At 45.8% G+C, this 16227-nt stretch overlaps 1 protein-coding gene across 1 annotated transcript in view; it reads right to left on the reverse strand.

Moving 5' to 3' along the window:
- RASAL2 (RAS protein activator like 2) overlaps nt 1–14506 on the reverse strand; it is a 292197-nt gene extending 277691 nt beyond the window's left edge. The window contains exon 1 of the mRNA XM_077332483.1: nt 14053–14506. Within this exon, the coding sequence (XP_077188598.1) occupies nt 14053–14224 (172 nt within the window). The 5' untranslated portion in view covers nt 14225–14506. The remainder of the gene's footprint in view (nt 1–14052) is intronic.
- Between the last annotated feature and the right edge of the window lie 1721 nt (nt 14507–16227).

A 16227-nucleotide genomic window follows, 5' to 3' on the forward strand; every position in this document is an offset into this window, starting at 1 on the left:
AACTAAAAGAAGCAGTCAGAGACAGGGGCGCATGGTGAAGTCTTTCCTATAGAATCGCTGAGGGTCGGACACGACTGAACAGATGACATCATCATTACCTTGGCTCTTCTCAAGCAACAAGATGGCAGAAAGGCAGGAATACAACTTTGCTTTAGAGAAGGAAGTGTGGACAAGGGAACACCTGAGCAAGTGCCAATTGGTGTCATATTGGGGGTCACTGATCTATAAAAAGCATGTCAGGACACAATTAGAATTGGGCAAGGATAAGCATGCCTGGCTTATTGGTCTACTACACAAGAAGGCTATTCCTCACACCACTGCTGCAGACTGATCCTTTCTCATCTTTCCTTAGAAGTAGCGCTTTCACTTTAGATTCAAAAGATCTTTCTTTGGCTGCATTTAGAAGAGAAGAACAGTTGGTTCTTATATGCCGCTTTTCTCTACCAGAGTCTCCAAGTAGCTTACAATCCTCTTCCCATAACAGACAATCTGGGAGGTAGGTGAGGCTGAGAGAGCCCAGATATTATTGCTCAGTCAAAACAGCTTTATCGGTGCTGTGAAGAGCCCAAGGTAGCCCAGCTGGCCGCATGTGGGGGAGTGGGGAATCAAACCCAGCTTGCTAGATTAGAAGTCGGTACTTCTAACCACTACGCCAAGTTGGCTTTAGATATGGCAAACAAATTTCAATTTTATCCATAAATATGTTTCATTGTTGTGCTTACCCCCCACCCCCCACCCCAGAGGGATTCTTAAGCAGGATTCAACAATTACTGGGAAGGAAAGTAGCCTCAGATAGTTCAGCCTCAGTTACATGACACGAGTTATTGAAGTCAGCTGAAGATTTCAGTCTTTGTTCTGTGTGCCACGGGACGGGAGGAGAAAAAGAGTAAACAGGTCCAACAATAAACTAGGGCTGAGCCTGTAATGAACAAACAGGCTTGTTTGCAGCACCTGAACTGAGACTCTGTCAACATTCAGCCCATGTGTTATAGGCAAAAGCGTGGGGCTGTGGCTTGGTGGTAGAGTGGTACAGGTTCTACTCTGCATACCCCAAATCCCATGTTCACTTGCTAGTTAAAAGAACCAAGTGATATGAAAGGTCTCTGTCTGAGAACCTAGAAAGCCACTGATATATTGGCTTTGATAGACTAAGGGGGATGACCCAGTATAAAGCAGCTGCTTAGAAGGAAAGCATATTAGAACTTCCCCATTCAGATTCTATTCTTGATGCTGTTGCTATCTGCCTGTTCCTTTTTTTCACCCAGGTCTGCTCTTACAATGTTGCTGTTGTTTTCTTTGTCTGGTCCTACCAGGGAAATGTTCTAAATTAACTCTAAATCTTACTGCTAAGCAGAGATATATCTCATATAACTTTAACTTTATACACAACATTAATTAATATCATATTAGGATGGATCCACCATCCCCGAAGTAGCCTTCCATCAACTGAAGTGGTTCTTCCTCCATTGAAATAGGCCCTTGATTTAGACTTCAAACTTTGATTCCTGGAATGGAAGAACAGGGATCGGATACACTTCATTGTATATGCATACTTAGAGGTGGCCAGTGCAGTGTAATGGTAAAGAGTGTTTTCTGAGTGGGCACTCTCTACCTTTGACCTTTCTAGTCAACTGCACATCTCCAGCTGCCCATTGCTTCCACTGTGATGACTCATTGCTATCTCAAACTCACTGCATCTTTTCCCAACTTCAAAGCTTTGTCTTTCTCTCAGCTCCTCTGTGGAAACTTCTGCATCATGGTCTGGCAACCTCTTGTCTTGATTAATACAGAAAAAAAATAAAAAATGTTAAATAACTCCTTTCTGGTCTTCTACTGTCACGCGTTGGTCCCACACTTCTGTTCAGAATTCTGCATCTAAAAAAGTCTTTGAATGGGTCTTACATGCTGGCCACATGAGGCCCGCTCCATAAATCTCTTTATTGTTCCAAATTTAATACTTCTCATCTCACTTCAAGCCCTCTATGGCAGTGGTCCCCAACCTTTTTATCACCGGAGACCAGTCAACGCTTGACAATTTTACTGAGGCCCAGTGGGGGGGGGGGGTACTTTACTCTTCTACTCTCAACCACTGCCCTAACGCTCTCTGATCGCTATGGTAATGTTTAAACATCCCTTCAAAATAAGATACACAACAATGAACACAAGGAACATTTTATTTTCATGGAAATTTTAACTCATGACAATGACAAATCAATGGGAACCCTGAGCTTGTTTCTCTGCAACGAGATAGTCCCATCCGGGAGTGATGGGAGACAATGACACCCGAAGTGTGTTGTAAAGGGCCAGGGGGGATGAAGTAAAGGGGGGGAGAAGGCGTCCTTCGCGGCCCACCTCCAATTAGTTGACGGACCACATGGGGTCCACGGCCCACAGGTTGGGGATCGCTACTCTATGGCTTTGTCAGCTTCTTCTGTCCCTAATCTCACAGCCTGACAATCCTTTCCCATGGAACCTCCTCCAGCTCCACTACTCTCAGCTTTCCAAAGACCGCATCCTTCCCATTGCTGCCCCATATGCCAGAGTACTTGAACACCAAGATTATGCCACCTTTCTCACTTCCTTCCATGTTTCCTCCAATTCCACCCCAAAGCATACCCAACCCAAATGAATGTTTTATTTACACCCCACTTTTCTCAGCAGTGCAGACTCAAAACGGGTTATATCATTCTCTCCATTTTATCCTCACAACAACCTGGTGAGGTAACACAATAAAATCAGAGTCCAGTAGCACCTTTAAGACCAACAAAGATTTATTCAAGGCGTGAGCTTTCGAGACCCAGGTTCTTTGATGGCCCTGGAAGAGTATCCTGAACGGGTGGAAGTTAATAAATTTTTAATATATTTTTAAAATTTGTTATACGCTTATCAGGTGATTAGATCATATATGGTCCTGTCGACTCACTCACCCCTCCCCAAATGGCAACGATGGGCCTGGATGGGGAGGGGAGGGGCTCTGGGTGGGCATCTATGCAACTATATGCTTCCCAACCATATTCTGCATGATCAGAGTACTTCTGTGGTTTCTCGATGGGTAAAAAGGTTGAGAAAGGCTTCCCTAGACCTAAGAGAGGTGGTACCAGTCAAAGTACACAATACCCAGATGGACAGACCAGTGATTTGAATAAGGTGTTTCTGATATTCATCCAACCATCCTAACTTGAATCGTTTTATGGTTCGCCTACCCTGAGTGCTCCCTAGGCAAAAACGGCAAAAGAAAATGGGAATGCATGCCTGTGTCCTTATAATGCAATGCTAAAATATAACTACTACCTATCCCTGAAAAAAATTGTCTGCAGAAGTGCCACAGCACTAGCAGTTTTACTGAAAAGGCCAAGACTCCATACAGATAAAAGATTGAAAGTGCCTCTTCCATCACTAAGGAAGGCAGAAACTTTGAGGTGCATTTGTATTCTCATGCAAATCTCCATCAGACGCTGCAGCGCATCTGCTCAAGCAAGTAGCATTTTCCCACAGCACGCTGAATGAATATTAGTTAAGTTTCTGCCAGCGCCTGCAGAATAAGGCCTGTATTTAAGAGGCATTCTCAACTACAAGCAATCCCCCCCAAGGAACATCTAAACTGCCTTTTGTATCTCTTCCTCCCACAGGGTAGCAAAAATTTCCTCCTCTTTTTGTATAGCTCAGTGAACTGCATTCCAGAAACAATCTGGCTGTGAAAGGTTCATCATTATATCTATTAATCATCTGCATAACATTTCGAGCACTAAAAATCACTATTGGTTACTTTCTAAAGGCCGGAAATTATGAGTTAAGTCTTACCCAAGGCATAGAATCATAGAGTTGGAAGGGGCCATACAGGCCATCTAGTCCAACCCCCTGCTCAACGCAGGATTAGCCCTAAGCATCCTAAAGAATCCAAGAAAAGTGTGTATCCAACCTTTGCTTGAAGACTTCCAGTGAGGGGGAGATCACCACCTCCTTAGGCTGCCTATTCCACTGCTGAACTACTCTGACTGTGAAAATGTTTTCCTGATATCTAGCCTATATCGTTGTACTTGAAGTTTAAACCCATTACTGCGTGTCCTCTCCTCTGCAGCCAGCAGAAACAGCATCCTGCCCTCCTCCAAGTGACAACCTTTAAAATACTTAAAGAGGGCTATCATGTCCCCTCTCAACCTCCTTTTTCTCCAGGCTGAACATTCCCAAGTCCCTCAACCTATCTTCATAGGGCTTGGTCCCTTGGCCCCAAATCATCTTCGTCGCTCTCCTCTGTACCCTTTCAATTTTATCGACGTCCTTCTTGAAGTGAGGCCTCCAGAACTGCACACAGTACTCCAGGTGAAATCAAGGATGCATTTACTGCACCGTTTATAGAATGCTTTAAAAAAAAAACCAACCCTGAGAAACTACCCCAGAAGTTTTCCTCCATCTGCCATGAACATCAAATACAGCCCTCTTGAAGAAAAGCAGAATATATTTTCATATGTAAAATAAATGAGCATAACAATAAAATCTCAGCCAGATCAATAGGAAGCTCTATAACTTCCAAAAAGCAATCGTGAAATCAGAATGTGTCAGTCCAATTTGTTTTTTTCTTTCTTATAAATAGATGCAAGGCTGACTAAAAAGTTTAAAACATTTTAAAACATAAAAAGATAAAAGTTTGCCGGAGTGAAATTTCAACGGGCAATTATGCTAAGCACATGATTAAAATTCAGCATCAAAGCTGAACTCTTTAACTTTTATAGATTAAGCTTAACATTAGTTGAACGTGTTCTCCGCAGTTCATCCTCTTAAAGACGCAAGGCTAATTACGTCTATACTTAGTGATACAAACAAACAACAGCAACAACAAAAGAGAAGCTGCCAGCTCATCCAGATACATTGAATGGTGTATAATGCTATGGTTCTCAAAGCAGGAGATGGTGGTTTCTTAAAGGAGGATAGGTAATATTTTCAGCACAGCTAGATTCAAATCCTGTAGAACCTTGGAAACGAATAAGATTTTCTGGGTGTAAGCTTTCAAAAGTCAAAGTTCCTTTCATCAGCTGGCTTTTTAGTTACGAAAAAACGCTGGTCATGTTCATAAACAGAACAATCAAGGCCTTTATTGCCTCTTTACAGATTTTGCACTATAGAATTTTCCATTTTATCTTTTTAATGTAATTGATCACATTTTCCAAGCTATTTCTGTACATGTAGCAAAATGCTTTCTCTCATTCTGAGTTCTAGCAGCCATGTCACAAATGCCATGTCACGTGCTGATTCTGAAGTACACAAACCACCACAGGTTGTTTTTATGAAGTCCAAGGAGGTGGGACAATCTCACCCTTTCCCCACATCAATGCATGGGTTTTCGTTCAACAGGATCCCTGGGATCTCTAATATTGTTGGGGGTGGGGGGCGTAAGGAGCTCTTTAGCCAGAGGAGAAGTTGCCAAGGTTCAATCTAATGCATTGCCAGCTATCAATCCAACGTCATGCACATTTTGGCCAATCTTATATCAATTGGCACGACGAGCCGTATTTGCATTTACAGCAGGAAAATTCCTGCTAACAAGACATTGTGCAAAGGGACCACCCAACAGAAAGGTCATTTTAAGTTCCTCCCGGCCATTTCTACAAGCCCAACATGGAAGGGTTTAACAAGATCCGGATATGAGATCACAAGGTAGGTCCAGAATTTCCCCCACCAGCAGACGTAGACATGCAAGGAAAACCCTTATAAGAAGCATCATCATTGTAATATAAAACATGTAAATATTTTTAAAACACTATTTTCTATTCAAGCACCAACCTGATGAGATCATTGTTGCCAGCAATAAAGCCATCAGCTGTGCCACAAACTGTCCGAACAACACTGAAAATATAGCTGAGGACCTGATTCTTCTATCTACTCAAAGAGCATTACTCTTCATTGTTGCAGTCAACCCTGACTGCTCCTTAGAAGGCCAGATCCTGAAGATGAAACTCAAATACTTTGGCCACCTCATGAGAAGGAAGGACTCCCTGGAGAACAGCCTAATGCTGGGAGCCACTGAGGGCAAAAGAAGAAGGGGACGACAGAGAATGAGGTGGCTGGATGGAGTCACTGAAGCAGTCAGTGCAAACTTAAATGGACTCCAGGGAATGGTAGAGGACAGGAAAGCCTGGAGGATCATTGTCCATGGGGTCACGATGGGTCGGACATGACTTTGCACCTAACAACAACAACAAGGGTTCCTGGATCTCCAAGCTGCGACCCTGTTCTTTAGCCAGGTTGCTGTAGTGAGTGTTTCCTAGAGTTCCTTTTTGCTGTCTGCCTGGAGTTGGCAACCAGCCAGAACTGAATGGGCAAGGCCGGAACCGGGCTTGCAAGGCAGAAGCAGGCTGGTTCTGCCACACCACAAAATATATCTAGTCAGCTCAAATTAATTTGTTTCCCCCCGCATAACATTACCACTACATACAACTCAATCAAATGCAATCCAAAAGGGCAAACAGGAATGCCAAAAATATCTTTGCAAGAGTCGTCATGGCTAGTTGTTTAAGCAAGTCAGAATCTCAAATCCCCCAGTTTTCACCTTTTACTAAATCCTAGACTGTACTATGATGGGCTTGCATGATCTGCACATACATGCCCGACGTAAAGTATCATGAAGCTGTGTTTATTACCTCTTCCCTGCGCTAGCAAAAAACAATTCCTAGAACTCGTATCACTTCCCACCAAGGGGGGGGGGGGGATAGTAGCTTGTTGAGGTTATCCTCATCAGCCATTCATTTGTGCTGATCAAATAACTAAGAAACATCAAGACGACAAAAAGCAATTGGGGAGATAGGAAAAGATTAGGACATTCACAAAAGGCAGGAGGGGATGTCACGGTCATAGCAAGAGTACATCCCAAAACCAAGTGTTACTGTGGTCCTTGTATCCCTGTTACACCGCTGCCTTGCCACAGATTTTTTATGGTGCTTTATTGCTAATGCCTTCAGATAGTAGCTGTATAGTCTCTGCAGCTGGACGGCTTCTTTATAACGGTCCTGAACAAACCATGAAGATGCAGAATGAATTCCTAATGCACAATTCTTTGAATGCAGCTGTACAAAAGTGATCAGGTCTGAGAAGCAGCCGGTGAATTCATTCCAAGTTAATAACTGTTTCCCTCTCAAGCGATCTGCTGTGGAGCTTAAGTGCCTTCCAACTGCAACCGTCTCAAAATACACCGCACTGTCTTGCCGTTGTAGGACCACACAGGGAATTCTGAACCATGGGCTGTTATATTAATAGCTCCCCTGTCTACAGTGCTAATATAGTGACACTTAACATTTCTCGTGCGAGATATACTTCCTCTTTGGAGGCATTTGTAGCAGCGGTCAGTATTAGCTGTTCCCAGTGCAACATGGTCCACAAGGCCAAACTCACCACTCTGACTTCCTCTGCTAGGATAGCAGCCTTCTTTGTTAGTGACAAAAAGCTCCACGAGGCTATAAATATCTACCTCAGACTGTACAATACATGCAGCACACCCAGAAATGACATTTAGTTGTGCACTAGCATGTATGGTTCCAGTTTGATTAAACGTACAGGAACATATCCAGGGCAATCTGCGCAAAGCAAGAACAGGATGGGAACAATCTGATAGATACATTTTATGTGTTTATTTTCATGTTACTCTGCTTGCCCAACACAGGATCCTGTGAAGGGGGGAAGGAAGCATATAGTTTAAGAGCTGGGTTGTTTTTGTTGTTTAAAAAATAAAATAAAATAAAACAAAACAACTGTAAAACTAGTTATTTTTGCAGCTTTGTTTTCATAAAAGATGAAAAAATAATTTGTTGCCATGGGGTTCCAAAACAAAAAATTACATTTGCAAAATCAAAATTACTGTGATTTCCCCAGTCTTTTAGCGACTGAGTTATATAGGTATTTTTAGCTCCCTGGTAGCATCAGAATGATATCTCATCGCCGATTGAGATACGGAGAACTACAGAAACGACATTTCACACTGTAACTAACTGTGGTGTGTCCATCAGCATGTCAGTTCTTAATGTTTCCCTTTATAGCAGGCAGCCCTATTTATAAAAACCGCTATTTCAAAAAAGCATTTATTTTTAGAAACACACACATGCACCAATCCATTCTGTTTTAAGAAGCAGAACGGGGGGGGGGGGGGTCAGAACGTCAGCACCACTCAAGGCCTCCAACAGGGCGAGGAACAATTAAATGTTTCCTCAAGAACAGTTAAAGCTAAACAGATTTTTGTTCTCCTGGTTATAGCCAAAAGGACCATATGGCTACATCAAAACAAAACACACAGAAAAGCCAACAGAGGCCTAGAGTGTGTCGCCATGTCCTTGAGGGAACAATGATCGCATCAGTAATAAAGTCAGTGGCAGGATACGCATCATCGTATTGATTGTTACATTTGGGAGAGGGAGGGAAGGGAAGAGACCACTTTGCCTTTAGGACCTGAAGAAAAAGCTCACAAGTTAGAGCCCTGTCATTAACAAGAGAGGAGACTGCTGGGGGGGGGGGGAGGAAAGAGATCCCCAAGGGTGCCAGATTGGCTGTTCTCATTGGGTTGAATGAGCCCTATGTCAAGGCCTGAACTCAGAGAAATGGTTGGGTTAAAGCATAAATCTACCCACCCACCCCTTTTTGTTGCTCCATATTGACCAAATTTTTAATCAAGAACCCTCTGGGTCAATGGTGTCCCGCTTTACCAATGTTAAAATCTGGTCACCTTACTTTAGACCAGGGAACCTCAACCTGTGGTCCTCCAGATGTTCATGGACTGCAATTCCCATGAGCCCCTGCCAGCAAATGGGAATTGTAGTCCATGAACATCTGGAGGACCACAGGTTGACTACCCCTGCTTTAGACCCACTGAACACACGAAAACAACCAAGAAAACTCTGTGTTCTCTCTGGCAACTGTCCAAGCAATTCTCCAACTCGCAAATGACTGGTCTAAACAGGAGAAACTCGAGATTACTTACTACTTCTTACAACTAATTCGCATAAATGAATGGGAAATGCCTCACACATGAACAGCGGTCCCTTGGTTTGTCTCTTACGAGCTGATGAACTTCTTGGAGCTGTGTCCTACTGTCCTCTGAGGGGTACACACATTGGGCATCCAACACAATAATCCAACAATAATGTGTTGAATGCAAGCAGAAACAATAAGCTGTCTATGCTAGCAGGGCACAGATTGGTTGATGCAACACCTCTGCCCTGTATGGTCCCTAAAAGACCTGGGGATTTTAAAGTATACAAAATAAGAAGCAGTAGTATCAGCAGAAGAGCTGGGTTGTTGTTTTTTTGCACCCTGATTTTTACTACCTAAAGGAGTCTCAAAGCAGCTTACAACCACCCACCCTACTTTTCCCCACAACAGACCCCCTGTGAGGTAGGTGGGGCTGAGAGAGCTCTGAAAGAACTGTGATGGCACAAGGTCACCCAGCTGGCTACATGTGGAAGAGCAGGGAATCTCCAGATCACCACTCTTAAGCACTATTAGTCATACTGGCTCATCAAATAACTTTTACGGGAGAAGGCTGCAATGGGGAAGACTACAGAGAACAGAGGCAATGCTTGCCTCTCCCTGAACAGTGCCTGAAAGTGGAGGTGGACAAATGTTGCCCTTCCTCATATGTATGCTCAGCAGCAGACCTTTTTCTGCAAAACTCAGTATAAACCATGCAATCCCGCAGGGGAGGAGAGGGCGGCTACAATGAGCAACAGTGAGGGACCCCACTATTTTGTCCTTATCTTAATAAAATTACTAAATATAGCCACTATTGTCTTTCACAAAATTCCACAGCAGTCATTTTCTTGGGACCAAGTTAACCCACCATGGTGAACGGACACCGCAAAACTATTTGCTAAGGCCATGTCTACAAAGTGAGTATTTAGTACAGTGCCTCCTACACTAACAGAAGTTAGCCCAATAAAAGAGATCACTTTACCCTTTTCATTTCTCTCGTTGTCTGCAACCAATGTGGCAACACCCATTTGGTCCTCAGCTGCTGCTAGGCCCAGCAACTGAAGTGCTGGAGTCTTCAATTAACAGGCCTATTTCATTGATACAGAAAGCAATAACTTCTTGCCGCCTTGGATAAAGTTGAGAGAGTGTGGTGTAGTGACAGCTAACATGGTGCAAAACGAGATTCTGGGAGTCTGGGTTTGAATCCTCGCACTGCCATGGAAACCTCCTAGGTGACCCTGGGCCAATCACATTCTTTCAACCCAACCTGACTCGTAGGATTGTTGCAAGGATAAAATGAAGGAGAAAGACACAAGATGCTTTGGGTCCCTGTTGGGGAGAAGCACAGGGCATACATGAAGTTAAAGTACTCAGCATATGATACAGAACAGAATTCACAGTAAAGCAAAGCTGCAGAATTATGCCCCCCCCCAATGTTCTGCTTTGTTATCTTGAATTACTGACTTTAAGGCTAAGTCATGATACAGTTTTACAGCAGGGTACAAACTGTGACAAAAACAACCCATAAAGCAAAAAAAAGAAAGAAAGAAACCAAGCCTGGGAATAGGCAAGGCATACTGATAGAGATTTATTTTAGGAGGTTACATACCAGGGAGTGTTTGAGAAAGAAATAGGAAATAACATTGAGTCTTGTACACCGGCCAGATTGCTAAAGAATTTAACATCCTTTTTCCAAGCTCTCATCAACCTTTGCTATAAATAAGGATGTCGACCAAATGCAAGTCAGTAAGTACCGAACCGCATGATGAACAATGTCAGTATCTTCCAGGCTTCCAGAAACTCATTAATAGTCATCCAGAATCCAGCTGGCGGGGGGAGAGAGAGAGAGAAGAAACGAAGCTTATTCACCCTGCATCCTGTTCTTGCCTGCTAGCAAGCACAAAGTGCTTAAATACACACTCCAGAATGATAGCATGCCACCTCTCTGCATTTTGCTAGGTCCTGGGGTGCTTCCCACTGAACATCCAGTCGTTGACTCGTACAGAATTAGCACAAAGGGCAGCCTGCTAATAATTGCCGACATCGTCTTGACATTTTAACATGCGTCAAATAATCACAGGGTAGCATTTCTTGACAGCACACTTTATAAGTGGCAGAGATTTTCCTGTTGAAGCCCACACATCTAAAAATGAGGAACTGCTTTGAAACCGAGATTAGTCACAAGCCTTTACCCAGGAACGATTCGATCGGGGGTTGCAGTTCCCCCCCCCCCCAAAGCTCAGAGTGAACCCAAACATGAAAAGCGTTTGTCTGTTCATCAGTTTCCATTCTTGCTGCTGAGGGAATAGCCACCCAGAGATTTGACAACGATGAGAGTAAACAATGGCACATTCTGAAACATAATCCATGGGGTTATTTTTTCCTGCTAACATGACAGAACAGAGACCGTTTTTTTTTAAAGGGATGAGAAAGACAATGGGAAGAGGCCATGCCAGGAGGTGGACACCACCCCCTGACACACAATAAGTTTCTTTAAGAATTATTTTCCCTCTTGACAACACGATTTTAACCCCTCCTGGTAGTCAGTCCTTGTTCTGGGACACAGTTGCATACCTGCACTGAAGAGGAATTTCATAGAGACTCAGAGAAAGAAGAAATACAATTATCCTTACAAGAAGAAAGGAAGATTAACCGAGAGAGGCTACCCGTGTAGAAGATGTGTTTTAAACCACGGTTTATCACCACCAACCATCAAAGCCGGATGTCGGTACTCCTTGCAGAAGCGTGGTGCGGAACAGAAAAACTATTATGGCATGATAAATATTTGAAAAAGAGATACAATAGCAATCTGGAGGCAGATACAAACAGATGCAGAACAGCTGGCTACAAATGGACTGAGCAAGAATGAGAGGGATTCCAAATCAAGCAACATGCGGGAATCTATGAAACCGCTACTCCCAAAACGTTAGACTGTAACTTGCTGGCAGGTTACAATATACCAAGGCAGGATGAGCTGGTTGCTGAGAGTGGTGGGCTATAAATTAAATAAATAAATCAGGACACACAAACACACACACACAAATATTGTGGAAGATGATATCCTTACAGGTGTTTTAAAAATGGCTTTCAGGTCAGGGACTGAGGCTTACAGGCACCCAATAGCAAATACATTTGCTTCCAAAAGATTCTGTCAATACCAACATAAGGGAATGGAGAAGACGCACATGAAGCTGCCATACCCAACTCAGACCACAGGCCAGCCAAGGTCATTACTGTCCACTCTGGTAGGCAGCAGCTCTCCAGGGTCTCAAGTAGAGGTCTTCTGCATCACTTCCTAAGTGTTCTTTTTATCTGGAGATGTCAGGGACTGGGCACGAAACTTGAACACATGATACTTATCTTATACTGAATCAGACAACCGATTCACAGAGCCAGCGTGGCATAGTGGTTAAGAGTGGCAGATTAAAATCTGGAGAACAGGAGATGATTCCCCACTCTGCCACCTGCAGTCAGCTGGGTGACCTTGGGATACAGTTCTCCTAGTTCTCTCAGCCACACAGTGTGTCTGTTCTGGGGAGAGGAAGGGAAGCTGCTTTGAGACTCCTTTGGTTAGTGAAAAGCAGGGTATGAAAACCAATTCTTCTTCACTAAAGTCAGTATTGTCTATTCAAACTGGCAGCAGGTCTCCAGGGTCTCAGGCAGAAATCTTTCCCATCATCTGCCACCAGATCCTGGACATGCCAGGGATTGAACATGGGACCTTCTGCATGACAAGCAGATGTTCCATGTCTGAGAGATGATGGGTAGAACATAATGACAGGGTCTCAGTTCATTACTGTCAGTATTCCAGAATGAAGGATACATCTGCCCATTAATCTCCAATCTTGACATTTCCTGCACTACGCCCCCCCCCCCCCCAATTTAGTCCGAACATATGGTAACCTTATAAACTAAGCTTGATATTCCTGTTTGGCCCGTGCATCTGTTAAACATTTTCATTGTGCTGCATGCTAATTTACTTCTCACCTATATGTACGGACTGGAAATTCCCATTTCATTGTATTTGAGGAAGTGTGCATGTTCACTAAAGTTTAAAGCTTGAATTACACTCTGTTGGTCTTAAAGGTGCCACTGGATTCAAACTTTGTTCCACCAAGACATGCTGTCTCTCCCCCAACACTGAATATTGTCTACCCTGCATATTTCTCTCCAGGGTGGTCTTTCAACCTATCCTACCACCTGATCCTTTCAACAGGGGTCTGAATCTGGGGACTCCGAAATACCAAGCTCTACAGATCAGCCATGGCCTCCCCCCTTCACCCACAGCAGGGCAGTGCCAAAGATGGGCTAGGGTCCCCCAACATCAGGTACAGAAAGAAAAACCAGGATGAAAAGATGCTACTGACAATCCAAGGGCATGTAAGATTTGCAATATCAAGTGCTTTACTCTCAGCACTACACCAGACTGTATAAAACACCTGCAGAATGAAAGAATATGAAAGGTTTCAGAGCATGTATCTTTCTGTAGAAGAGGAAAGAGAGGGTGGCTCAGCAGCAGAGCCCTTGCTCAGTACGAAGGTAGCCCCAGGTTCAATCCCAGGCAGCCCCGGTTAAAAGAACCACGGAGCAGGTGCTGTGAAAGATCTCCACCTGAGACCCTGGAGAGCCACTGCCTGTCACCAGACAATACTGCCCTTGTGACTCTGAACCAAGGGACTCAGGGGAGACGACCAGCTTGAAAACCAGCCGGATTCAGCTTCCATCTCAAATATTTCCCCTCCAAAGACGAGCAAAAGTATTTAATTTTTTTTTTTTTTACTGCAGGTGTTGCGAGGTGCAGCACGGCGAAGTCTAGGCACAGACCTGCTGCTCTGGGGGAATAGGATTAATTTTTTTTTTAAGCGACGGCTGCTAGTTCTCCCCTGCCCAAGGTCAAGAGGGTTGGGGGGGGGGGCTACGACGAGGCGCTAGCAAGGCACAACCACCCCCCAGGAAGGGCAAGCCCCCATCCCACCCACCCACCCGGGTCTTGGGGGCGGCAGACTCAAGGTGAACGGGGGTGGGTGGGGGGGAGGGACGGCGCTGCAGAGGGGGGCGTGCGGGGGGCTCGGCCAGGGGGCGGGGGAGGGTCTGCTTCCTCACCGTAGACCCGCAGCCAGCCCTGCAGCTGACACACCGACTCCCTCAGGATCCGCTCCAGCGTGCTGGCCGCCCCAGCCAGGTCGGCAGGTCCCGGCAGCGAGTGCTTGAGGCGCTCCAAGCAGGAATCCGCTCCTTCGCCGGACGGTCGCGCCGCACCAGCGCCGGGCTCCATTCCGCCCCACAGCCGGAGCCCCCTCGCTCAGCCCGGCCGCCGGGCTCCGTCCCCCGCCAGGACACGCCCCCTTCCGCGCTCACTGCCCGGCAGCCCGCCCCGTCTCCCTCGCCACGACGCCCTCAGCCGCCGCCGCCGGCATGCTCGCGCGCCTCTCCCTCCGCCGCCCTGGCATCGGCGGGCGGCATCCCAGGGGCCGAGGCGAGAACAATGGATCGCCGAGCCGCCGGCCACCCGGCCGGACTCCCCGCCTGCTTCTCTCTCTCTCTCTCTCCTTGCCTCAGGCGGCCGCGGACACCGCGCGGCCAGGCGCGATCAATCGCCTATCGACGCGCACATGCCCTCGCGCGCCTCCGCCCGCCCGGGGAATCTCCGCCCCCCCTCCGGCCGCCGATTGGAGGGATGCAAATGAGGCAGGCAGCCGGGCTGGGAGTCCCGGGGAGCGCCTTCCCTGGAGGAGCGAGCCGCGCCTCTGCGCCGTCTGATCCGGATGAGGGATGCGCGGGGCTCCCAGCGCCGGAGCCCGTTGAGGGATCCGCGGGCATCCTCCGCAGGGGTGCTTGGAAATTCTGAGGATTAGCGGACCGCAACTGCACATTTGACAGCGGTGCGCTCTTGCCAGGGGGAGCCAGAACTTTGCAAGCTTCTTTGCTTGAAAACCTCTCTGGCGGGAGGCGTGAGCCTAATGTCCCAGTATCTAAATCTAGGGACCTTCACATGGACGCGGCTGGGGGTCCAAAGGGATGTTCAGTGAGCGATGCTCGTGCTCAATCACTAATGGAGCGAGCCTATCGCCCCCCCTTCCCCCCCCCCCTTCATTCTTGCGGTCCACAAGCCACATACGTCTGAAGGCTCCCTAACAATTACTTTGTGAAGGTCCACTGACTGTACAGCAATGTGGCGTCCCTGGACCCTCGGGGCCTGTAGCACATGCTGCTAGTTAGGGATACATGGTTTTTGGGATTTAGGGTGGTTCTTTACTTCCAGTGGTAAGGCTTTTGGTCAAGGGGGTCTTATGGATTTGGTTTGAGAGGAGTTGTCAAAGGAGTTTTCTCTGTTACGGCAGGAGTATGGACAATATAGTGTTTTATTATTTAGGCAGTTGCAAAGATAACTGGCTGACCGTGGTCCAGTCATTCGTTCTCACCATCACCTGCCTCATAGGATAGTTGTAATAAACCCCAAACACCTGAATGATTGTTGCCTCTTAATTATTTTAAACCTTTGGATAATATTTCAACTTTTTAAAAAGTCATCAGTGTAAGAAACATCTTCCTGGTGGCTCATGTGTAAAACAATGCACATTCTATCTATCCATATCCTTTACTACTTAGTTTTCAATTAAAAAAAACACTTCCCAAAAGTATGAAACTTGAAAACATGCAATTCTGTTTCCAACCTCCACGATCTGGATCCAAATTAGTGGTTCTCAGTGGTTCTCAACTTTGGGGGTCGACCCTTTCACAGGGGTCGAGGCAGGGCAAGTAGCTTGGCCGGGGGGAGGGGTGCCATCCACACAACAGCCTTGCGGGGTAGATCGAGAGAGAGCGTTCGTCTGTATGGAGCAGTGGGAAAGAGCGAAACTGGCATGGTGGGTCAAGAGGCAGAACAACTGAGAAACACCAGGAGGGGAAAAATATATACATAATCATGAACAAGGGGTCTTCACGCCATTGGTCAGTTTTGGTTTAATTTCTGTGAAAGAACACTTGCATAAGTTTATGGTTGGGGGTCACCACAACATGAGGAACTGTATTAAAGTGCTGCAGCATTACGAAGGTCGATAACCACTAGTTTAGGGTTTCCTGAATGACACATCTGCCATTGACCTATGTTAAGTCTGGCTTCAGCCCTGGGGTTTGTAGCAAATTTAGTTGCACTGGTGGACAACCAAAGCCATGCACAAGGGGGGAGTTGGGGAGTTTAATCCAACCCTCCCCATTAAATAAAAGAAAGAATACAAAAAGCTGCTCATTGAATCAATAAAAATCTGTCAATGATGG

This window comes from Paroedura picta, chromosome 4, assembly GCF_049243985.1.
Source record: "Paroedura picta isolate Pp20150507F chromosome 4, Ppicta_v3.0, whole genome shotgun sequence".
Classification (NCBI taxonomy): domain Eukaryota; kingdom Metazoa; phylum Chordata; class Lepidosauria; order Squamata; family Gekkonidae; genus Paroedura; species Paroedura picta.